Source organism: Haemaphysalis longicornis, unplaced genomic scaffold, assembly GCF_048455015.1.
Source record: "Haemaphysalis longicornis isolate Haplotype H1 unplaced genomic scaffold, Haemaphysalis longicornis Haplotype H1 scaffold_4, whole genome shotgun sequence".
In the NCBI taxonomy this organism is placed as follows: domain Eukaryota; kingdom Metazoa; phylum Arthropoda; class Arachnida; order Ixodida; family Ixodidae; genus Haemaphysalis; species Haemaphysalis longicornis.
The window spans coordinates 132,834,748-132,860,728 of record NW_027526361.1 but is presented as its reverse complement, the minus strand read 5'-3'; the positions used below and the strand labels follow the sequence as shown (position 1 = coordinate 132,860,728).

The window sequence follows — 25,981 nt, the reverse complement described above, 5'->3', positions numbered from 1 at the left end:
GAGGCCTGCGGCGTTCTAGTGTAGTTTTTTCTTCTTCGTTCTTTCTATAGAGGTTCTTATTTTGTGTTGTGGCTGGGATAAGAAAACAAATATCTCGAACTTGATGGCTCCCCGTCGAAATGTGAACATTTCCTTCTTCCTTGCTCATGAGTCAGTTTCACAGGCTTTCAAGAAAGAGAACATCATCATAGTAGTGTCCCTTAAGGGTTTTTGTTTTTTCTTTTTTTATGGTTATATTATAGCGCGAGCAAATAGGCCACCAATTCGTCAACAGCGAGTCAAAAACGAAAAGAGCACATGAAAGCGCATGTGGAGAGGTCGATGATAAGCCTAGCCCCTAGAGTGCGTGCAGAGAAGGGGACGTCAAGCCCAGGCTCTATAGCTGGCCCCGGCATCGGCTGCGGTGGCGCTGCTCTCACATTTGCTAGGGGGAAGTCAACCCCGCAGGGGGCACCTTGAGTAATCTCGGTGACGGTATTGGCGACACCGTGGACCCCGAGCCCCAATACTCATACTGTAATCTACCATGGCTAAAAGTTTTAAGGTTAAGGGCAGAAACCACAAAGGGTGACCGTCAGAGCCCAGGTCAAGTTCCAGCGGATGGGCTCCCTGTCTGTTTACGAGGCAGAAAGCTCCGGGACCTCTCTCGGTATCAGGATAACCCGAACAAAGAAAGTACCTCCGTCCCCTGCTTTTGTCTAGGATGTATAGAAAAATCAAACACCCTCCAAAACGTGATCGGTCCCTGAAAAGGGGCTGCACCGATGTCTTGTTTCCTCCACTTCCAAGCATGAGCTTCCCAGAGCCAGACAACTTCTCTGGTTTTCTGGTCATTGAATCACTTGACGCAGCCCGCCCTCTTGCTTCACAATCAGTATTTCTGATCACAAAATACCTTGACGGGATAATTGGGAAAACCTACAATGCCAAACAACAACGACCAGGTGAAGTCCTTGTTGAGGTGAAGAACCAACAGCAGGCAACCACACTTCTTGGTCAGACGAAAATGGTCGATCTGGACATCAAGGTCACACCCCACCGCAGCCTGAATAGCTCGCAGGGCGTGATCTCTGAGCCAGATCTCCTTTCCGAAACAGACACCAACCTTCTCGAAGGTTTAAAGTATCAGGGCGTCACAGCCGTGCGCCGCATCACGATGCGCAGGGATGATAAGGTAATCCCCACGAAACATAATTTCCTGACCTTCAACCGCTCCTCGCTTTCAGAAAATATCAACGCAGGCTTCATTCGATGCTTCTTTTGTCCTTACATTCCGAATCCGCGCCGCTGCTTCAAGTGCCAGCGGTTCGGGCACAGTACAACCTCTTGCAGTGCCAAACAACCTGTGTGAAATTCGCCGCGCAGGACCTCCCCACCGACAACTGTGATTCTGACAACCTCACATGTGCAAACTGCAGGGGCCCACGTGCGGCCTATACCAGGAAATGCGAGTTTCAAGCAGAAAAGAAAATAATCAATCTCAAGGTCTCAGAAAACATCACCTTCCCAGAGGCGCGGAAGAGGTTCGCCTCTTTCCCCCTGAGAGGGTACGCCGACGCAGCTCGCCGGGGGGGTGGAGCGGCGTCTGGTTTACACATGGACCCAGTTCAGCGAGTCTGACCTGGTCCCACACCCGCCCCCCTGGGTTGCCTCAGGCAGCCCAACCAGTCACCACACCGCTTGCTGAGCCCTCAGCGGTTGTGGTGGCAACCGTTCCCAGCGGGACCAATGCCGCTCCTGCCCCTCCTTCCCAATCCTCCAGTAGACTGGAGGCTGCTGAGGACATGGACACGGGGGCCCCGCATCGGCTCCCACCTTCGTCCCACCGCTTGGGCCACCCGGGGTGGTCCCGACGTCAGTGGCGGTGATGGCGACGGCTCACACAAAGGGCACCCTCATGAGAGGCCCAGTTCGTCGGGCACCCCCAGGACATCTGATGACGAGATGGACGTCGGGCGGTTGTTGTCTGCAACGGACTGCAAGGAGCGGCCTCGATGTCCAAGCAAACAGAAAGGCCCAAAACGTCCCCTCCAAGAGTACAAGCCCCCGAAGACAAAACATGAACACACATACACACAGACTCCAGTAGCTCTCAAATCTCCATAATGGGAAGAGAAAATATTATTCAGGGAACTGTGCAGGCCCCCTTAAAAATCTTGATGATGTCTATAAGATATTGCATTCCAAAAGGACAACAAACACACAACCTGCCCCTGGTTACTACAACAGGGGACACACTGGAAGACCAAGCTGACACACTCGCACAACACTTCCAACACGTTTCCAGTTCTGCACCCTACACTAACACTTTCAAGCAACACAAAACATCTGCAGAAAAGAAGCCCTTACGTGACAAGTGCAAGTAAAAATCTGCTTAAAACTCTGAACCCACACTTCTTGAGCTGAAGGTCGCTCCTGCCACTTACAAGCCTTCAGCTCCAGGGCCAGACAACATTACATAGACTATGATACAACACCTACAGGCAGACACTTTTGAGACACTCTTACACCATACAACCAAATATGACTTTCGGGGCGCCTTCCAAGGTCTTGGAGGGAGGCCATAGTAGTGGCTTTTCTGAAGGTAGGGAAAGACCCTTCCTCTTCCGCCAGCTATAGGCCCATTGCCCTTACAAGCTGCCTGTGTAAGCTTCTCGAGATGATGATAAACCGTAGGCTCGTGTACTTTCTTGAGTACAATGGTCTTGTCGAAAGCTGCCAGGCAGGCTTCCGGGCAGGAGGATCCACAAATGATACACTAGTTGCATTAGAATCATACATTAAAGCAGCTATTATACCCAAACAGTACTTCATGACCGTATTTATTGACACCGAAAAAGCCTACGATGCAGCATGCCGTTGCGGCATCCTTGCAGATTTAAAATTTTATGGCATAACAGGTAACATGTTGAACACTCTTTATAGTTACTTGTCCAAACGAACGTTTCGTGTCAGAGTCGGGTCGGCACTGTCAAAGGTTCGCATTAAAGAAAATGGCGCGCTTAAGGGCGGCGTTTTGAGCTGCATGCTCCTCATTGTCAAGATGAACTCGCTTCGAAAATCATTGCCTCCATCATTCTCCTGTTTAGTGTATGTGCATGATGTAGAAATATCTTTTAAATCTTGTAGCAAATTCATATGTCAAGGTCCAGCTTGGGGTAAACAAACTCTATCGCTAGGCAGACGAAAATGGTTTCAAACTTAATCCCGCAAGAAGTACCGGTGCTGTATTCTCAAAGAGACGCGGAGTGAGGCGCGATCCTGACATAACTCTCAATGGTGAACCAATTCCTGTAAAAAAGGAACAAGTTTTTGGTCGTGGTGAAGGCCGAAAAAATCACATTCATCTCTCACATCAAACAGCTCAAGCAAAAATGTCTAAAAAAAATGAATATTCTTAAAGCCCTATCTCGCCAATCATACGGCGCAGACAAACAACTCCTGCTACGCCTTTACACCGCTTTGGTAGGGTCTCGTTTGGATTACGGAACTGTGTTCTACGTGTCGGCCACGAAAACATCGCTAAAAATGCCCGACCCCGTGCTGCACCTGGGGCTTCCCTCTCATGTGGTGCTTTCCGTGCAAGCCCTGTCCAAAGCCTGTACGTGGAATGCGACAAATGGTGCCTAGAGCACCACCGAAGTTATGTTGATCTGTTACATGCTTCTAAAATCTCATCAATCGATAACCATCCTTTTAAACCTGTTTTTATGGATACACACACACCACAGCTTTTGTTAAATCGCCCACCCATTTCTGTTCCCTTCTCACAAAGAGTCAGAGAGGAGGTGGCTTTACTTGTTGTCTCCTTTCTAAACACCTTCAAATCATCTTGCATTGATTTTATAGCGCCATGGCAGCTTCGCGCTGTGTAGTGTGACTTGTCCTTCATCCAATTTGACAAAAATAGGGTACCTATAAATGCGATTCTGCAGCACTTTCTGTCACTGCAAGGGAAGTACCAGTGTACAGAATTTTACAGCGACGCCTCCAAAACTGCCTCCGCCATGTCATGTCCAGGCACGGACCCAATTTTAATGTTTCTGAGACCATGAGTGTGCAGCATTTTCAAAGCAGAGGCATATGAAAATCTTCTCGCTGTGAATCACATTGTCAAATGTCAAATCCCAAAATCTATCATTTACAGTGATTCACTAAGCGTTGTATGTGCGCTATCACACCGAAAGAAGTCGAAAAATCGCATCCTCAATCTTCTTCTCAGGTCGATTATGTCAGCTTATCGCTCAAACCGTGAGGTGACTGTTTGTTGGGCCCCGGACCACTCAGGTATCGCGGGAAACGAGACGGCAGATGAAATGGCCGCTGCTGCTGCACTCACAAACACAGTGCACATAAGAACAGTACCCTACACCAACCTCAAGCCACGCATAAAACAACTACGTAAACATGGCAAAAACATTGGAGTGAACAGACAGACGACAAACTGCACATTGTAAAACCACACTTGGGACGGTACACAACCGATTCACACAACAGACACACAGAAGTTGCCTTAGCAAGGTTACGGATAGGCCACACACATGTAAGTCATGTCTCGTTAATATGGACCCCGTTAATATGGACACCCCGCAATATAGACGAAATTTTCAGCGACCGGTCCCTTGCCATGCAATTCTGCCCCGTTAATATAGAAACCCGCAGTCCGGACTATGGACGGCTATTTTGGAGACGAAACGGGTAGATACAGGCATTTTTGTCTCGTTATTATGGACACGGGTGCACAAAGAAAAAAAATGAAAAAGATGACTGGCGACCCCCGAGGTCCCAGTGCTTACTAGGAATTTACTTTTTGCCGAAGCATACAAAGCCGAAGCGTGTATTTATCTCGGAAACCAGTTCCATCGAGTTAGATAGAGAACATTCGGGATCAGCGAACATCACTCTAGGGTAGTGACGACAGGGTGACATCCTTTCTATATCGAACAAGATTTCCCAGTGCGGCATACGCCGGAAAGAGTCAGTCCTGAGGCTCAGGACAAGATGAAAGAAGATAATATTTCGTGCCAATAATTACTGCGCATAAAGGGCAAGGCTTCTCTGGTCAGTTCGTTACAGGCAATGAATGGCAGGTGTTAAGCGTAAATGTACCGAGGTTTCCTTATGTTTCCTCAAACGATTCTTCCTGAAACGAGGTTTCCTTAAAATAATATTCCTTAATGTTCGCGTTTTTGACGTTGATTCGTTATTATGGACGACTCACATTAAGGACGGTTTTTCTGGGGAACGGAGGCGTCCATATTATCGAGACATGACTAACACACTCCCACCTTCTCACTGGATCACCAAGACCCATGTGCAGCGGGTGTGGAGAGGGCCTATCCATAATGCACATACCCATTCAATGCAAGGCACTTGATACAACACGAAGCAGACACTTCCCACAGCTACACACATGACATATTCCACAAAACCCATCATATTTTTTTAAGAAACGAGCCCATGTTTTCCATCAAACACGTTTTTGAGTTTCTTACCGACGTAAAATTTGTACAGCTCATTTCTTATCATGCATCATGACAACCTGGCCCTCTACACCAGTCACCTTCACTACCTTGTGTTTTACTTCGTTTGTTTTTACTGAAATGCTTTACTTCTACTGTCATGTCACTCTCACTAAATAACTTTCATTTGGCGCTCTTTGCCCTTAGTTGGCCTTGCGCCATTAAAATCCAAACATCATCATTCGGGGGAAGTCAAGTCAAAATGGATCTGCTTGGCTTCACTCTGTCCGATGTGTCCATCATGCGGCTTCTCAACGAGCACTGTAAGCACTTGTACGCGTTGTATAATGATATGAGCAGCGAGCGCAGGGCAGCGTAGGCGCCAAAACTGGATGGAATAAAAACGACGTTGGCAATATGCCGATACTGGCGGACAACAAAAGAAGCGGCAGGCAGCCAAAGCCGCTGCTACGATAAACACCGTGTTACAAGCTTCTACAGCCGTAGCAACGTATGACCATACGTTCGAGGACCGCGTTCGCGGAGGATAGAAAACTGGTGCTCACGCATTCTAAAGATCCACCAAGATATCTCTGAATATTTTTTATTGTTTTGTGTTCATCTTTGTATGCATTTTGGTATTGTTGTATAGTAGGCCCGCTTTTCGCGGCCAATCCCACGTGTGGGTATGAGGTCATCGTTTGTGGTGGCAGTACCATTCACCGCGACTACCAGGACAGGCTTGAGAAAATGCGTTTTTCATCCTTCCCCGGTGCAGAACCTCCAGTGGCACACCAGGCAGCCTCACCGACGCACCGCTTCTATCAGGGCGGTGCGGGAGAGAGCAGCTGCGTCCTCGAGGAGAACCCGAGATGGTCGTGGTACCGGTACGGAGTGTTCGTGTCCGCCGTGACGGTGGCCACACTGGCGCTGGGGGGCGTGGTGCCTCAGCTTGTGCACCGCTGGCTTGTGGGCTGTGCTTACCCGGACTGCGTGGACCCGGGTGCCAGCATCGTGCAGTCGATACGGGCAGCCCCGGTCGGCCCGTGTCAGGACTTCTACGGATACGTGTGCACGGGGTGGCAGCGCGCGAACCCGACGGCCGGGAATCACTTCGAGGCAAGCGAGTGGGGCTGTTTTGTGCCGTCATTAACGCTTTGTGTGAACCCTTTGCATGTTCCATATTTTTTTAGGTCTGGCTGGTCGGTTATGCCTCGTTTTGACGTTACCAGAGTAGGGAAGGAGTTTAAGAGTGCAGGAGTTTAATTCAAAGGACCATTACCTTTGCTCCTTTCCTTTATTCATGCATCTAAGCGCAAAGAAACAACCCATATGCATAGAAGCAAGCCCGCATTCGTATTCAAGGTCTGCTGTGCTCGATGCAGGCGGCTGCGAAGTCACGCTTTGTACTATGTTCACTGATCTCAATCAAAGCTGTTGCTGACAGGCAGCCAAGCCAATTTTTGTATGGGGAACCCACAACAGCTTGCGTTTGCTTATGACGGTGCTTGAGCGGAAGCAGTAATGGTAATGTCCTCCTTGAGCGGCATCTCTTTCTCCCTGACGGCTATGAACCCCTGCCGTAGTGACTACCGTACGAACACAGATCTCCCGCAAAGAAACCACCTTACTGCAGGCAAAGTCTCGTGGGGGGCTATCTACAACCTCCGATAGAGCAACCAGCCCTTGCCTCCGTATGGAGGCAAGGGCTGGTTGGGCTTTATACGTCCACGTGCTGGTTGTGCTGGTTGTGCTCCATACCTCCACACGGGAGCTATAGAGCAGTTCCGGTACAGACAAGCTGTTGTGTGTATATAGCACAGGGACGGACGACCAGTGGCCTCGTCGGTACGTTAATGTCCCCTATAATACTACGATCCACACAGAGAATGTTGGCTGAGACGCACTACTCAAATGCATTGCAGTGACATAGCTATGGAATGCGCTAGTTCGATGGGAAGGTTATCCAGTTTAACATGATAGTGTCCAGTTGCGGGTGTATGAGAATTACCAGCGGCCGTTTAGTATTGAAAATCGCTTAATGGCAGCAACGTTGACAACGCAATGACGGTGGGTGTTTCCCGACCGGCATCTCCGCAGAAGTATACAACATACACCGGATATCTAGTCGAGCCGAGGCAGTGAAGTAGGTTTCTTGCGTATGAGCTGGGAGAGCTCTCGTGCGTGAAACAAGGCAAGTTAATTGACAGACGACTGCTAGCGGTAGTGGGGCAATAACAGAGCAATGCTGGGAGGTTGGTTAAAGGCTTCCCACTGAGTCTTCAGACCAGCCAATTCCCTTAGCTAAAATACACACAGTGCGTTCGGTAAATGATGTGTCGGTGGAACCAGCACGCACAAGTTCCAGCGAACTCTTAGCGTACACATTCCACCAGATTCAAGGGCGATGCGACAGGTGAGGCTAACCCCCTGAGCTGATTGGCGTGCCACTTCCGCTAGCCATGGGCTCCCGGTAAAGATATGCTGTGCACAAAGACCAAGCCCTTCCTATTCATCTAGCCCTACTCTATTCTTGAAAGGCCTTCTGTTTGATAGAAAGTCTAATGAGCTGTGTGAAGCTGTGGCGGCCGTAAAGTCGGCTTGTGTTATGAACCTCATATGGGGGCAACGCACCTGCCCGGGGGTGTAGTGAGCAGTTAATGTGTTTCCGGAGCTCCTTGAAGCGTTTTTTCCAATCTTTATTGTATACGTAGCAGAGCTTTCGGACCGCAGCATTTTGGTGGTCTACCACCAGGGGGCTGCGACCCGGATATAAAAGGCGACTCCATCATGAATAAATCCTATCTTTGTATTCCCCATAGAGTTTTATATTCTAGTTCACTGTAGTTTCATATTAATATACGCCAGAGGGGACACTGGGACTGCAATCGTTCAACCACTATGGGGCTAACTGTGTCCTGTAGCATTAACTCTATGGATTGTGTGACGTAGACTCGTGATTTTAGAACTTGGCTTAACTTCAGGCTTGGCGGTTGTTATGTGCACTTGGCTTCGGATTTTTCAGCGCCATCAGTTTCGGTTTCGGCGTAGAAAGCAAGGTAAATATAACTGGTAGCGAAGCTTCCATAGAAGCCCATACGGTCAGAAAATGGCGGCTCTTTAGCTGCTCATGGGGCTTAGCGCCATCTGTGTGAGGAGGGAACACTTCCGGTGGAACAAAAAATAAACAGGATGTGATGCAAAATCTGGTCAGACAGTGACGTCATTTTGGTGGCATTAGCGGGAAAATTTGACTTCAAAATAGCCTTAGCAGGCCTCTGATCACTCAGGGCTCATGTCATTGCCATTTGACGCAAGTTGGCGTGCCCTTGGCGTGTGTGCTTCAAGTCAACGCCAGCTTATACTCGTGGCTAGAGAAACGTACTTTAGCATACTGTCGTATGATTCGCCTCGGTGTTTATAAAAACATCTTGCATTTTCTCTGAACCTTTATTCTCTATTCATGCCTTCCACTGCTGTATAAAAGCAATCAGTTCCTTAATTTGATTGCAGTGGGTGGCAAACGTACCCCCCCCCCCCCCCCGACCGGAATTTTTTTCCTGCCTTGGGATACGGAGCACAAAATGACACTTGACCACTCTCTCCGGCCCCCCTTTCATATAAAAAACGTGCCCACTCTTTACCCCGATACCAATTTCTACCAACGCCACTGCTGGGTTTAATTGCGTCGCACATACGCTGGTTGCGTGCGTGCCTTAAGTATAGATCAAGGTTATATAATGCTTGCTCAGTTTGTGTACTTCTGTTCTAAGAGAAGAAATAACGCATAGTCATGCTATAATTAAGACATTTGAATTTTATTCCAGGATAAACATAAAACAAATTTACCACACTGCACAAAATCAGCACGTATACAATAAGTACAAACTGTTCGTGGGCACTACATGCATTATGATTTTCCTTACGCGCCGAAAAATTGACTTTGCCCGTAACACTTAGCATTATGAGCAATGAAAGCGTCAACAGAACTACTTCGAAACAAGAGAAAAAAACTAGGCACTGCATCTCGACGCAGAAAACCGGGCCGCAGGAATGCCGATTCACGAAAGTGCAGCGAGCACACCGCAGCTGCACCGGCGTCTTATCAAGTAGACATGGGTTTCTACAGAAGTTCACTCAGCATTCACGCCTGCAATTTCCTGGTTGCATTATTAGGCAAGTGTCGCAACAGATAAGTAAAAAGAGGAAAAATGGATCAATGCAAACGAAAGCGACGGCAGTATGTAAAAGCACATAGCAGGAAAGATGTGACAGCAGCGCAGCACGGAGCAGCACAACACAGTACTGCGATGGAAATAATGCTTGCGCATACAAGTGCGGGAAGCTTACTACAAGCGTTGTAATACAATAGAGAAGACACTGAGATAGACAATTAAAGCGACTCGTTAAGTTCGAGTGGTACTACGCTGAGAAGTCCTAGAAAAATTCACACCACTTGCTCCGAGCTAGCCTGAGGTGAAATCAAGAGATAACTGTGACATAACAAAGCTTCAGACCCATTTTTTTTTTTCGAAGCAACACCACGTCCTCTTACACAACCCCCGTGCACGTATTAACAGTACTATAGTTTCGCGTTACCTGTGAAAATGAGAGAAAAATGGTGCAGTAAAACGCCAGGCGTACGGGAGTTGCTGTTGCAACCTTTTGCAGCACATTGTTTCCGTAGGTACCGAGGAAAGCGCTCCGCTCCAACCGTTGGCAGCATCGCCCCGTAGTTCACCGTGCCCGCCGGGCACGGTACTAAACGTGTTCACCGACGATACAACGCACCTCGCAAGTCCAAGCACAGCAAAAATTAAGAGCACACCAAATTAACAAGGAAGAACGAATGCAAATGCGCACACCAAAACACGCGAGGGGCGTTTCCCAGCAGACGAACTTTAGGAGCGCCTTTCCGAACATTACAAGGACTGCATCATAGAGCAATGACATGTGCCATTCTTCAGGGGGCGCTACAAAAAAGGTTTTTGAGAATGAACAGCATTTTCATAAATTATTTGCATACTGGGCCTAAATAAATGTGATTCAGAAATAAATATCGTTCGTAAAATATAAATGTTGTTTTGTTGTAGAACAAAACTTGGTTTTTTGTTACTAGTGTTTGTTCCCTCCTCACCTAGTCGCGCTTCAATCGCCACTCCCATAAGCCCCCATGCTGATGCCGCTGGCAATAGGTTCTGAACCGCTTTTCGCCCGAACCTTCGCTACCATTTATATTTACCTTGTCGAAAGCGCGGAGGGCTCCTTCCGGGGCAGAATTGGTGTTAGCGCTCGATTCCAGTGGCTGCAATTATCAAATGCTGCTCGGCTGGAATGAAGTGCATGCGGAAAGCAGTAGCATCGCCGGGTAGCCCCTACACTAGAACCAGACCTGTCCTACGGCATTTCTGAAAACGGACGCGAACTCGAGATGCCGCATAAGGTAGACGGCACGAGCACGCTGTTCTATCCTAGTCCCGTTCATGACGGCGCTTGCGAGAACAACATGAGCGCGGTGCGGCTAAGCCAAATAAAAAAAATTTACCAGCAGTAAGTATAAGTGTACAGCCGTCTAATTTTTCTTCACAAAACGATATCGCGGGAGCATCGTCCGGCGGGTGGGTCACCACCAAGTTGATCGTGGTCAGCACCTTATCACGGTATACAGCGGCGATACAAGGGAGGGTAGGTCGCATGCACAGAAAGATTACGCCAATGCAACCGTCATCTGCTAGGCTGGCCTCTTCCGCCCGTAATCAGCTGCCCGTAATTATTGGCGCGAACAAGGCGCACGCACAATCGCTGTCGCCGCCAGTGACCATGCAAACTTGTGGAATGCAGTACAGCCGCCCTGCTTCAGCCGCACGCCATCGCCGACTCGCACGCAAAAAAAAAAAAAAAAAAAAAAAACGAACGCTTCGCCGCTTAGTCGGCCTAATCGTCGGCTCCGCTAAGCTCAGGCGTGTATACACTTTCCGAATATCTTCCCGTCTGATAACAAAATTCTTCTAAGCTTCAATATAACATTAACAAGAAGAACAATTTGTTTTCATGATTATTAATTTATACACTAATCAATATTAGTTACAGCTTTTTTTTTTGTATTTTAAGAAAAGTAATTTGAGTCAAGTCAAGATAACGGCTGTGTCAAGCCAAGTTCGAAAATCACGCATAGTCCAGGCATGGCTATCGTGCCTAGAATATACTGAACTCCCTATAGGTGGCCATGCTATAGTGCCTAGAACATACTGGCCAGTACATTCTAGGCACTATAGCATGGCCGCCTACCGGGGAGTTGAAGCCGCCATTCCGCGGCTCGCATAGACACTAGCGCCAGTGTCCCCTCTAGCGTAATTAGTATGAAACTCTATGGTATTCCCCCCTCAAACGAGCAATATTCTCTCTGCCGTGCGTTCTGGGCCATCGCCGTGGCGACACTACATTTATAAGTACGCACTTAAATTTACAGCCATGTCGACAGCATAAAAGACAGATTTGCAGCTTTCATGATGCTTCCACATGAGGAGTGTTATGGCAACAGTGTGAACTGTGGGTGCAAGCATACCGACACTCGAGTCATTTTCTGAACGGCACTAAAAGAACACACTGGAGTGTTTTAAGACTATAGTAATTGCGGCTTGAAGCTTCCTGCGTAATCCGAGAATGGGGTCTCAACCCTGAATAACAGCTTCATGGCTGACGTTTTCATAAGTGTTTGAAATGCCCAAACATTGGCGCGGCTGAACTCCTGGGTGCATGTGCGGCTTGGTAGAGCCTCGTTCCTAAACCCATCAGCCTTTCCTGGCACCTTATAATGTGCGTGATCTTCATGTTAAAGGGAGAAAAGTAAAACCTTAGTGCTACTTTTTGTATATTTTTGTGCCATCTTCAATTCAACATATCCGTTGCTGTAATTTTTGTTTTCGTTTTTTTTTTCAGTTCAATTGTACAATTAAATGACCTCTCCGAAGAGTAGAATCTCTTCGGGCTTTTTGGATGTCATAATACTGTGCCGCGAAAACCCTTCTCATTCAGTTCCCACAACCGTTAAATTGCACTTTGTTTCGTCCCTGGTGGCTGTCGCCGTCCTGAACTGGTGGCGCAGGCCCTTCAGCAGCGTGTCGTCCATGCCGTGGTCATGAGTCTTGTGCTACATGAAGCGGACGGTCCGAGCCCCGCACACCGCGTGGCGCGCCTCTTCCAGCGCTGCGCCCAGCTGGCGTTCAACGAGCAGGACCACGTGGACGAACTGCGTGCCTTCCTCTCACGCTTCGACCTCACGTGGCCAACGCCACGGGCTAGGTACACGCCCCCTCTGGCATCATTTTCCCGCATCAACGTGCGGATACTGCTTCTATATAGAGAAGTAGTATATAGACGTACATTTCCGATCAGTGAACTATTTTAAAAATTTCTTGTGAATGGGTCTCTTCTGTCACTTTGTTTCAATGAAGTTTCACGTAAACTGAAAGGTTCTTCAGTCAGCCTACGTTCGCTCAATTGAAACTGGGGCTCTTCGATTTGCAGTCTCGGACTCACCGCGGATAGTCCGCGGGTAGTCCGCGAATTCCCCGAAGCCATAGGGATACACGGGAAAATTGAATGCCGGACTGCTTCTCGGGGAGTCCGCAGTGAGTCCGAGACTGTAAATCGAAGTGCCCCACTGTAATCTTGTCGCTGGACGACAACGAAGAGGGCAATGCCGCATAACGCTGTGCTCAAGTCCTCAGACAAAGATGAAGATGTGTGTGATGTACGGCCTGGCTCTGGCTCTCTGCTTACGGAATTGTAAATACATCGTTTTACCATCAACCATGACTCCTGCCACTTGTCCTGTCTCCGCGTAACAATATCAAGGGTATTTCAGACAAGCCATCCGTGGTGGACCAGAGAACTTGATATCTCAAAGGGTTGCTTTCACTTTTACACCTTGGTGCTCCGCTTGAGCATATCGTGCTGCGAACCATGCATCGGGTTTGTTTGTTTATGTTTTGTTTTTACTGCCCGGCCACGCCCGCTTGTGTTATCTGTGTCTCAAGCGAAGCGCGTGTTCCATTCTTTATTTTTATGCCGCACGGGCTATCTCATTCTGATACGGAGAGCGTTGCGCCATAACGTCACTAGCCTTGAATAATCTTTGATCTACAATGTTTTGTATGTAAATCGACGGCTCCAGAAACACCCGCGCCGAAAGATAAAAGCCTGCAGAGCAGACGCCGCGGTATTCGACTTTCCGACGCTCGTTTGCGCACGTCACTTTACTGACTGCTGCTTCGCCGCCTGTGTATTCTTTGAGTTGCCAGGGGAGCACAAGTTCGCTTTAATAAACTTGTTTTAAGTGCGATGCACTTTATAAGCGACCCCAAACCTTCCACCGCCGGCGGCGGCGGCGTCCGCAGCCCTGCTCTCCCTAGCAACGGCGCAGAGCGGAGAGGAGCGTCGGTAGCAACGGCGCAGTGACGTCACTCACCACGTGACGCCACGCCCTCACCGCTCCCTCGCGGCGCAGCGGTGTGCGCCGCGCGCATCCCTCTCCTCACCCGCGCCGTGACGTCACGCACCACCTCCTCTCCCGGCAGCTGCCGTGCGCCGCTGCGCGCGTCCCCCTCCCCCTTCGCTCGCTCCTCCTCTCTCCTCGCTGGCTGCAGCTGCGCGCGCACCCCTCTCTCTCGCGCGCCCGCCTTCTCTCTCAGCCACCTGGCTCGGCGCGCTCAGCGCGGCGTACCCCCCTTTATATGCAGCGATAAACCGCCAGACTTCCGTGGGTCGGCTCGCGCGCGCTCCCTCGCTAGAGTCTCCTGCTCGCTCTGCTCCAGTTTAGACCGTTCGCTGGCTGGGCGCCTCTCAAGGCGATGTCAGAATTACTACGTCGTGTGCTCTCGGCGCAAGAAATGCATTCGCACTTCCTCACGATTCCCTTCGGGGAGGTGGGGGCAATTTTTTTCCTTCAAGACAGCTGTGTCGTCTTTGGCTACGTGACAATAGTGTGCCACTTGTTGAGGACGTCGGTTATTCCGAAGTGGCGGGGAAGGTTAGATGCAAACATTCTTTAGTTTTTATTGACATAACTTCACAAAAATGACCCACCGTCCAAGAAAGTTTCTCTGTAAAATCACGGCAGAGAATTTTTTGCTCAAGCGCACTTGACATCGTTTATCGTTCGTCTGAAATGTCAGATCACATGACAGAAAAGTACACTGAGTAGATTATACCCATTGTATCATCCTAGGCAATTGTTTGTACTTTCTATCATTTGTAAAACTTTAAAGGGCCTAAAGGCATAACATAAGAGGAGTGGCGTAGGGCAAAGTTTCCTAGCTTCACAAGGCGATGAACAAATTTTAGCAGTTGAGTAATAACACAATAAAACGCGCAGTAGACAAGCCCGGTGTTTAGTAATACCGTCTGGTTGACCCTGACGGGCCCGTAGCTGTAGAAGCGATTTGTCTGCAGGTCACCGTGGATACGTCTGAAGTGCTGCGCGAAGCTACAATTCTGGGGTTTAGTTTTTGTACCCCCCCCCCTCCCCCTAAAAAATTTATACTGTAGTCCGATTATTGTATATGGTCGCCTTGGAAACGTGAATAATGAAGCGGTAAATTGAGTAAGTGGAGCGGAGATAAGCTCCATTTATTTAACTATAGAATTTCGATTTGCCATATAACTGCCACACAGCAGTTCTATAGCAAACTGTCCGATAGGACTGCCTTATAGCATCTCTTGTCTAGAGAACCGCACACGAACCACTCAGAACTATTCTGCACTGGCCCATAGAAGAGAACCAAAAATGTCTTTCGGTGACGTCATCATAAAGTATGGGTCTGGCGACGCCTTTAAAGAGGTAGCACTATCTTTCTAGGCTATAAATGTTTTCTGTTGCTTGAAGCGCGTTTGGCATCCACTGGATTGGCGGCGTGCAGTCGCAAGCATAATTTCTCCTTGATCGTGAGGTATACAGCTTCGTCGCATGGCCGCATCACTTGCCCGCGTTGATTGAGCAAAACGTGGGATAAAAGGGAAATTCGGTCGTCTTGCTTATTTTTTGTAGACATCTGATTGACCGAGGCCATGCACACCAATACATGGTGATCAAAATTAGGTCAACAGGTTTTTTTTTAATTAGGCGCTTAGATTTACGTGAATACCACATCTACAGTGAGGTTGCGCGCCCATGCGACAAAGGATGAGGTGGTAGCTATTGATGCCGGTGGCTTAATTACTAAAATTGAATAATTAACTTTTTAGTGGCTGCAGTAAGCAGGCCTGTTTATATTCAAAAGTTAGGCGCAATCGTGTTTATACGCAGTTTCACTTGGCAGAATTTTCCTAGCGCATTCGTACGCCGAGATATCGAATGGCGAAGTTTAATTGCCGTTCGCATGATTACGCATTCAAGACAGTAAAGACCGGCGTAAAGCTCCTACCTTTTGTTCTGTGTTTCGATAGCGGTTTCGAGCAATTCAGATTGCGATACCGCCAGCCAAGACTGAAAGGGTACCAGTTATCACTTGTGTCAATGTCTCCACCCCGTTGTAAAACTAAACACCGTACACGGCAGGGACGTCAGAAAGCGGAGGATCTTTGCGCCGGTCTTCACTGTCTTGCATGCGTAATCATGCGAACGGCAATTAAACTTTGCCATTCGATATTTCCAAGCACGGATACGCTAGAATAATTCTGCCAATTGAAACTGCGTAGGAACACGATTCCGCCTAACTTCTGAATACAAACATGCCTGCTTACTGCAGCTACTAAAAAGTTACTTATTCAATTTTGGTTCATTAAACCACCGACATCAATAGTTACCACGTCATCCTTTGTCCCCCTAGGCGCATAGCTTCACTGTAGAGACGGTCTTCACGTACATCTAAGCGCCTAATTTTTAAGAAACTTGTCGACTTAAATTTGATCACCCTGTACATGCGGCTGCAGTGAGAAAGGCATCGCACTAACCCTTGTATAGTATTTTATTTTACAAAACCAGCCGTGCTTCTCCAGTCGGAACATTTAACAATTGGCTCGCACACCAAGACTCCCACCCATCCTGGGCATTAAACGGTTTTGTGCCTCTCTCTGCTTCAAGTTCCGCAAGTGGAGATGGAACAGCTTTCCCACTAAGCTAAAACTGCGCAGGATTTCTCGCCACACAGAAGCACATTATTCACCCCAGTATCTGCCGTTAAAACTGCCTATTCTGCTGGATGCATAGCGCACTCTATCACATGGTGTGAGAGTGCGCGGGTGTCAACGAACTCGTAGAGGTCATCGGGCTATTAACTAAGTGTTAGGAGGCCCTGCTGTTCAGCGGGGTCCTGGACAAGTGGCTAGACGACATAGCATCCCGGACTAGGGACGCCACCCACCCTGGATGATCAACGCTACAACAACGAAAAGCATCTGCCGCTCGATTTTCCCCTTGTTGGCCTCGATAAACGTTTATTCTCTCTCTCTCTCTCACCGTCCACCGCAGGTCCAAAGCCAAGACGCTCGAGCTGCTGGTCGCACTGTCTCTGGATTGGGGTGTGCCGGTCCTGTTCCAGCTGTCCGTGGACACGAACTTCCGACGTCCCGGATACCGCAACCTGCACTTCGCGGCCAGCCCCTACATGCTGGAGTGGTTCGCGGTGCGCGACGTGCTCAAAGAGGGCACGCTGTTCGCCTACTTTGACCGCACTTCGGACGTGCTCGGGGCCGGCCCCTTCATGGACGGCGCAGTCATTCGCGATGCATGTACCTCTCTCGCTTATCCACGTAGAGTCAAGGCAGTGGACTTAAGCCCGTTCCACATGGGGCGAACCCGCCGCGGTGGCTCAGTGGCTAAGGCGTTGCGCTGCTGAGCACGAGGTCACGGGTTCCATTCCCGGCCGCGGCGGCCGCTTTTCTGATGGAGGCGAAAAGCAAAAACGCCCGTGTGTACGAGATTTCGGCGAACGTTAAAGATCCCCAGGTGGTCAAAATTAATCCGGAGCCCTCCACTACGGCGCGCCTCATCGCCTGCGTTGCGTCGGCGCGTTAAACCCCCACAATCAATCAATCAATCTACATGGGGCGAATTTCGCTTGCGAATTCGCAGCTGCGGCGCCGCTCGTGCACCAAAACGAGTTATTCTCGTTGCTGTGGTGAATTTCCAAATGTTTGGAAGAGTCGAACTTCTCTTGTGAACGCCGCTTAGCATTTGGCAATATGTCGCAGCAGTGAAAACAGGAAAATAAATCGTTTTGCCGCACGGGCGGCGCCGCGACTGCGAATTGGCAGGCGAAATTCGCCCCATGTAGAACGGGCTTAAGTCGGTTCCATGTACGGGCTGTGGTAGGGGATTGTACTGAAACGTAATTTATGGTGAAACACATTATCTTGGTATAGCTTCTTCTTAGTTTCTTGGTTAACCTTGCTTCAGACTTCGAGAACAGAAATACGCCGTGGTTAGTGCAAAAGGAAGGCCACAAATACTGTGCGATAGGACACACAATATTTGGGGACGGCGGAGCACGCGCAGTGTATAAATGGCTTTCAGAAACATTGCGTAAATCACAGGATTGTAATCTGGAAAACACTATGGTTACCCAGATATGCCACGTCCTTCGTATATACGGAAGGCGCCAAGTTTAAACCGCGGTGCCATCGCTGCGGGAAGCCAGAAGCCAACTACAGCGCTTATGCAAACGCTGAGGCTTAGGGACGAGCCAAAGATGTCCCAACGACAAAACAGTAACACGAGGTTTACAAAAAGAAAGTGCCTAAAACAACAGTGCAGTAGAACAGGCATCTATCCAAATTCCGACGCCTGGTTTGGCTCCAAGTGCAGGAGCCAAAATCACAGACCCAGCTTATGAAGATAGTTTGTCCAGTTGTGGCGATTTTTTTTTTCTAGTACTTCTACCTGGCTGACCTGAGGCATGTGAAACTCAGCTCATCCAGTGTGATTTTCGCAGTTCATGGTACGCAGTTTTTATCAGCGTAGGGGTTCATGTTCAATCAATCAACCAATCAAATCAATTAAATGTTTATTTTTTTTACACAGGGTTGTGGTTACGTCAGGCGAAAAGCGGGTAAATCGTGATAAAAATTTAAATACTGACAACGGAGCTCGTGGCTTTCAGTTCATGCCGCGCATCCTGGCGATGGGGCGCGCATGCGCAGTAGGAGCAGGTTACCAGAGTTTGTGCCCAGCCTTGATATAAAAACATTATGGTTCGGCGTGTGAGGATCTTGGTTTGTCTTTCCGCCGCATTCGGGTCCCGCTTAGCGAGCGTTATCCAACTTCGTCGCTGCACTGAGTTGAAACGGTGTACGCAACTATATTCCTGTATTTTTTTTTACTTCGGGCCGAGCGCCCAAGAGACGATGGAAGGGCTATGGTCTTTGCATACCAGGATTGGTCACGAACTTGCGCAACTTGTTGGTACTGCGCATACGCGGCCCGTCGCACAGGACGCGTGACATGTACTGAACACTCTTAATAAAAAAAGGTCGTGAAAGGGTAGTAACGGCCGTATTTACTAACTCCTTACGAACCTTACTACCCCACGTGACGGTTAGTGGCTAGTGGTTGCTAGCAGAGCCTGTAGGCTGTGCCACTAGCAACTGCATTGTTAGGAAATTAACTGGGTGTAGGAAGTAGTATACACGAAATTAAGGTAGTGCTTGAGACTAGGTTAGGCGTGGCCAGTTAGTAAACGCATGTAGCTCAGAAGGGTGTTATTGCTGGGATTTTACTAGTGAAGCTACGGGTGATTACTGCCTGCGTCAATTAGTAACCCTGACAAGTGCTGCATTGACGACCTCCAGTTACTAAGTACCTAGTGTATACTGGGACAAGTAACTTGTTAGTGTTCCCTTAGTGAATGCCACAACCTTTTTTGAAGAGTGAAAGCAATGCATTTGCGTGTCGAATGCATTGCACTGCAAAATGCAATGCACAATGCAAAATGCAATGGTGGTATTTCAGTGCTATGGTCGTTATACAATAATAGGCACGCACGGCAAAATATCTCCAATGACAACATAGGAACCGAGGGCAGTACTTACTAGTGTAAAAAGGAAGACAAACTTTCCGCCGACTGTTTGCAGGTAGCAGTGTCGATATGAACAGCTTTTTTACAAACTAGTAGTTGTCACGTGTGTGCTGTCGTCTGACAGATTGTTTTGTGCCTTCAGATCCTCACGGTGGACAACCGGGTGCGGTCAATCATGATGCCGTGGATGACGGATTTTCAATTCGACACGCGAATGCTGTATATTTTCATGCACCAACTGGATGGCCTGACGGGACCGGGCCTCACAACCGCCGAGTGGCTTCAGGTGCGCCTGTCATGTCCTTGCCTCTGGCTTGAGGCCAGCGTTTACGATGAGACACGGATTAATATTGCCGCGTTACAATCTGGCTGAATTTCAGTCAGGGTTCCCTAACTGAGAGAGCTGCGTGACCAGTGTTTGCATGAGAAAAGTTATTTACGGTTGCGGTTTGTATAGCCTGGTGCCCTCACACCTAGCGCTGTTGAAGAGGCGTCTCCATTTTAAAGGCGATGCATCTTTCGTGGGTACTTAAACTCAAAAATTTTGGTCTGTCTGTATGTATGTTTGTCTGGTTGTCTGCGACTCGATTAAGCTACCCGGCCAAAGTGAAACGAAATATGCGCAGTAGTGTTATATACTCACAGCCAAATGTAAACGTCTAAGTTTGGTGTCAGTGTTCATACTTGCCAGCATTGCTGAACAAGAACAAAACATACGCCAACATAAGGCAGAGCATTAATACGTAAGTGATATTTGCAGTGTTTCTTTATTAAAAAGTTCATGGATGCTTGGTTGTTGCGATAGCGAATAATATACTACATCTACTGCAGAGAACCGTCGCCTGCTGTTGCCCGCGCTCCTGGCGGCATTTGAGAAATCACACGGCAACAGCAACAAAACGTTCCACTGGATAGGTTCCACGTTTTGCTTGGAATGCACGTGGAGTAAGAAAATGTGGTTCTATAAACGTTGAAGCAGGGCGCCTGGATTCACGCGCGTCTCCGCCGTACTGCAGCGTTGTCATCGAGGAACCCGGCCTGTAGCAGTGGAACGCGGTAAATTTAAATTGAGTTGGGCAAACCGTTAGTGTGTTTACCCTATAGGAGGAGCGCGACGGAAGAGGGACAGCATGAGAGGTGAGCGGGAAAGCAAAAGGAGGCATTCACAAAGACTATCGTCTTTTGTCGACATTTGCAACGAAAGGAGCAGATACGCGGCCACTTTATTGTCCCTTTGGCTGTGTGTTTGCTTCGAGATGATTTTGATGGATGAAAAAGCGTGGGCACCGCAGCTTTTTAGCGGCTTCAACAATATATGCTCTGCAATATGAAGTGACAGAGTGATATTATCATCGTGGTTGTTGCCTGTACGACTCGGCGTGAGTATGGTCTTAAAAACGGGCCTAAATCGCGTAGGATCGACGCACCTTAAAACATATTACCCAGCGTCTTCTCGTTAGGGCAACTATGCATTTATTCCGAGTCCCTTATTGTGAACTCATTTCGAACTAAAATAATAAGCGCTGTTTTGAAATGAACGCGTTACCGCCAGGTGCAAGCAGCAGTAGCAGAGCCCTGAAAAATGAGTGTAACTTTTGTTCTTGAAAGTGAACATTTCGACAGACTTCTGTCTGGTTATAACATAGTAATTGCAAAAGCTCCCAGGACACCTGCATAAACTTTATGAGTTGTGGATGCGGCAGCATTAATGTTCTATTGAACACCGCAGCGTACTCTTTAGAGCGTGTATGTTGATGTAGAAGCCAACTGCATGGAATTGGTGAATAATTGGTCCTAGGCGTCCGACGGCGCCTGGTATCGACACTTGCCAAATGTCACTACCCACAGAAGGGAAATTTCGACTTGTTATGTTGACGTCACGACCAAATGGGAATTGCTGAATTGGCTTAGAATTTCTGACGATAGATGGCCCCTTCATGAGTCAGTTTTTTAGGGTATATGGGGAAATGAGGAGGTATACGTTGGCGTAACAGCCACATTGCAATTGGTGAAACGGCCGTGAGCTTCTGAGGCAGCGGTCATCGTCACTGGGAGATCCACCTGAGTGCGTACGTTGTTGTATCTATAATTAGGCCTAAATGTGTGGGTAAATTAACGCTTAGCCCCCTTACGTCGTACCAAGCAACGTCAGACTAATTATACGATTAACCACGTATGCCAGTGCTAGACGCGTTGCAACGCACTCATTAAGTTCCCCTTTGTAAACTAGAGCCGCAAAGCCGTAGTGGAGTCCGGGGTGCGTGCTGGCCTGGGATTGACTCCCATATGTCTTAATTTTTCTTTTTTGCTTCTTTTTTCAACCCAATTACTTTCGTTTATCATCTTCGCGCCTTCGGCCATTTTAGGAGCATTCCGCTTCTGTAAATGACGGACAGCAAGTTTTCTAATATACGCCAGTAGAAGCTGTGCTGTGTTTCATGGTATGAATTAGTTCTGTTGTATAACGGTGAAAGACTTCTAGTGCCCATGGAGCAATCATCATCATTACCGTACGGCAATTAATCTCCACTGCAGGACGAAGGCCCTCCCACAGATCCTGCGCTTTACAAACCAATTCTTTGCCCTCTTAGTTTACTCATGTCACCCTTTTATCGAAACTTCCTATGCGTCTAGCGCCGTCCTTTGGTAGCCATTTTGTCACTCGGATGACCCACATTTGTCTGTGGCTGATTAAACAAAATATAATGGCCAAGGCGGTAACCCATATGTCTTCCCTGTATACGCAGCATTTTCACACTATTCTGTTTGGTGACTAAGGCAACCGGCTGTTCGTTACCTGAGAGTGCTTCCAGAATTCTGTCCGCAGTCCATACTAATTCTGCTACAGACTTGCACATTTAATAGATGGGCGTATTGCGGGATGATTTAGTACCCTGTTCCTTTCCCAGGCTGTAAACCAGCACCTGCCGGAGGAACTAGGGACGGACGACGAAATGTTCGTGATGAACCGCCCGATGCTGCTGGTCTTGGGCGAGCTGTTGCAGCAGGCAGACTTGGGGCCCCTGCTCGCCTACACCACGTGGCACGTCGTCCGAAACCTGGCGCCCATGACCTCGCACCAGCTGGTGCAGGCGCAGTTCGACGGCGACCGGCGGGCGTCGACCATCTACATGCTGGGCCGCTGCTACGTGGACGCGGACGCGGCCCTGCCGTTCGCTTTCGTCCACGTCTTCGCCCGTCGATGGCTGCCGAATGGCGCTGTACGCGACGCGGCCAGCATGGAGGCTCGCATCCGCCAAGAGACCAACGCCAGCATGGCCGCGCTGCCCTGGATGGACGACGAGACGAAGAGTGCGGCTCTGCTGAAGCTGTCCACTCTTCGCGCGATCGTTGGACGGCCGGAGCAGTTCGCCTCCGAAGGGGCGCTGCAGCTCCTCTACCCGTACGCTGCCCTGCTACCAGGCTCCGGCTCGTACTGGGCGCAGATGAGCGCCTTTCGTGCGGCGCAGCTTAGCCACACGAAGCGCTTCTTGCGGGCCAATGGTTCGGCCGATGGCGACGTCGCCGTGCCGCTGACGGCGGTCAACGCCTTCTACATTCCCGTCTACCACGCCATGGTGGTTCCGGCGGCCATCTTGCAACCGCCATTCTACGCGGCCGGCTATCCGCCCGCTTACAACCTCGGCAGTCTCGGCCACGTCCTAGGCCACGAGATGACCCACGCCATCGACCCGGACACGGGACTGTACGACCGAGACGGTCAGCGCCGGGACTGGTGGACGCCGGCGTCGCGCGCCCTCTTCCAGCTCCGCCTGGGCTGTTTGCGCCAGCTGTACAACGGGCTGCCCTGGGCGGAAGGCGTCAGCTACGGCGATTATGCCCTGAACGAGAATTTCGCTGACTCTGGTGGCATCGTTAAAGCGTATCGGGCTCTCCGCTCTGTTCGAGCCGGCGCCACCCAGCCAGTGGCCGGCGGTTTGGAGGGCTTCACGGAGCAGCAGCAGTTCTTCCTAAGCAGCTGCTTCAAGTGGTGTTCCAACAACGAGAAGCAGAGCCCCGGCTCGTACTCTCCACCCAGGATGCGCTGTAACGTGCCCCTCATGAATATGCCCGAGTTCGCCGAGGCTTTCGACTGCGGCGCCGGAACGACCATGAATCCACCAGTGCGGTGCAGTTTTTTGTAAACAACCGCCCTGTGGGCTGATTAGACGAAACACGCGCGTTTTTTTTTTTCTGTGCCGTAAATGAATGCTATTTCTAATCAAGGACGTTCGACGGCGTGTGGTGAGCTCGCCTCACTGTCTGTGCCGTCGTATTAGTTACTGTTAGTGGTCATTTCGACCAGTGTATTTGTTTCCCATCAAATTCGTCACAATGCCGGTATTTTTTTTTTTTTTGCTCTTCTGTTATATTTAGAACAGTGCTTTGAATCTTCTAACCCAATATGCTGCTCTAAAATACATATTTAATTATATTCGAATAAGTGCTCTATTACATCCTTCTAACGGTATCTAAGCACATATACCTTTGCGTCTCTAAGGGTTCGGTTTTTTAGTAGCATATAAATTACGAACTGTGTCCGACCTAATTATCGTTAAATTACTCCTATTTAGGCTGTAGCAATGTGATTTAAGTTAACAGACACCATTTTTATTCGCCTTGAGTGAGTGATATTGTTCGCTACAACCAGCAAGGGATGTACCTGTGTACAAAAAAAAAATGAGCAAGAACTGCATAAGCAAAAAGAACCACAATTCACTCATGCACAGCCACATTAAATGCGGACCTTCTTATACATTATCCCTTACAACCCGCCACAATTCCTTTAAATAAATGGTTAAATGAGTGACACTATATCTATATTCTCCATAGGGATTGATGAGCGTCCGGGGAATACGGTCAAAAGCGAGGTGAATTATTGGGTACATTTTTATAAGTGCCGTCACATTACCGTTACCTCAGTATACGCAGATAACTCAGCTGCTTTCTTATGCGTCAATTCGGGTTCCGGATGTAAAACAGAAATAACCAATGTTAGCTTGTGTGTTATTGTGATGCATGGCCCTGTTTATGTCTCCGAATCAATCTACATGGGATAAAATAAAACAAGAGACTAGCCGTTTCCCTCACTGATGCAAATTAAGCTCAGGGTATGCGCGATAGAAATTACATGCCGATCAAAGAACTTGTGCGAATTATAATGCGTAGCATTCTTTGCCGTGTACCCTCACAGCCAGGACCTTGTAAAGCCTTGCATTTACAAAATAATGCAGAATTTGCGGAATTTCCACCTTTAATCGTTATAATAGCGTAATTGGAGATAATATGTTTGAACAGAATCTTCAAAAACTAAAAAAAAAACATTTTAAAATAATAAAAATGGCGAACCGTGTAACGCCCTGCTTTCCAACAAAAATTCAGATTTCGTGAAAGTTTCACCTTTAATCGTTATAGTATCGTAAATGGCGACAAATGGTGGGACAGTTTTAAAAAACCAAACAAGTTTACTCTAAAGAACTCGCACTCTAGACGCGTGACATAAGAATGCTACGCATTAGTAGACAAGTCTCTGAATTTCTGCAGATGTTTTTTTTTTTTTTTGCCGCAGCCTAATTCAAGCCCCCAGCACAAGAAGAAAAACTAAACATGCCTTTGAGGCACCAAATCGCCCTAACGAAAGCACAGCTACGCCTCCAATTTGTTTACTTACGTATATTCTAGTTTACTTGCCTTATTTCCTCTCTTGCTTGCCTACCTGCTTACCTACCCACCTACTTTGCTTGCTTGGCTACTTCCCTGCTCTCTTGCTGTCTTGCTTATTTTACTTACTTTACTTTCTTGCTTGCTTGCTTGCTTGCTTGCTTCATTACTTTCTTTACTTGCTTGCTTTCTTGCTTACTTCCACTTTTTTGGCGTGAAAAATGGAAGCGTTCACCCTTATGGCATTTTCTACTGTAACTGACATGTATATACATCGAAAAGGCAGGCAAGACCGCGTTACTCTCGATAAAAATCTCGGGAGTGGATGTTTCTATTTCACAGTTATTTTAATCCGGCGGTACCATGTCACGCCAGGACAACTTCTCCGCCTGTTCGAGCAGTATATAGACCGCAGGTGAGGGCGTAATGTTGCCGGCTTGTTTGCACGCTTCCATAAACGCAACACTTTTCGACCGGAGTTGTAAAGGACCCATTACGGTTTTTTTTTTATGTGTGTATACGCCGCCATTGCCCATTACGCACATTTTAATCAGCGCGGAATGCACGCAGCCGGGAAAAGCTCTTGCGATGGAGATACTTGGCGCATATGCCTCGCGAAGTTTCCAAGGAGCGATTCAACTTAATAGCTAACTTTCTAGCTAAGCCATCAACTTCTGATGACGCAAATGGTGAAGTGACCTGCGTGCTGTAATCTGTGCATTCGTAACCGACGGCCCGCTCCACGGCATTATCTTTTTGGACCACCGCAGGGGCGGGGCAAGGCTCAAAAGGTCTGTCGTTAAAAATTTACATAAGCACCCTCGCGTTTGGACTCGATATGGC

The 25,981-nt window shown here is 48.5% G+C and overlaps 1 protein-coding gene across 1 annotated transcript; it reads left to right on the top strand.

The window, feature by feature from the left end:
- The first annotated feature begins 1,784 nt into the window (after positions 1-1,784).
- Positions 1,785-23,876, top strand: LOC144180014 (endothelin-converting enzyme 1-like). The gene is made up of 6 exons (XM_077708421.1): positions 1,785-1,854; positions 6,241-6,581; positions 12,568-12,764; positions 16,933-17,188; positions 19,620-19,763; positions 22,387-23,876. The coding sequence occupies exons 1-6, from the start codon at positions 1,785-1,787 to the stop codon at positions 23,620-23,622; spliced, it is 2,244 nt and encodes a 747-aa protein (XP_077564547.1). The 3' UTR covers positions 23,623-23,876.
- Positions 23,877-25,981: the final 2,105 nt, after the last annotated feature.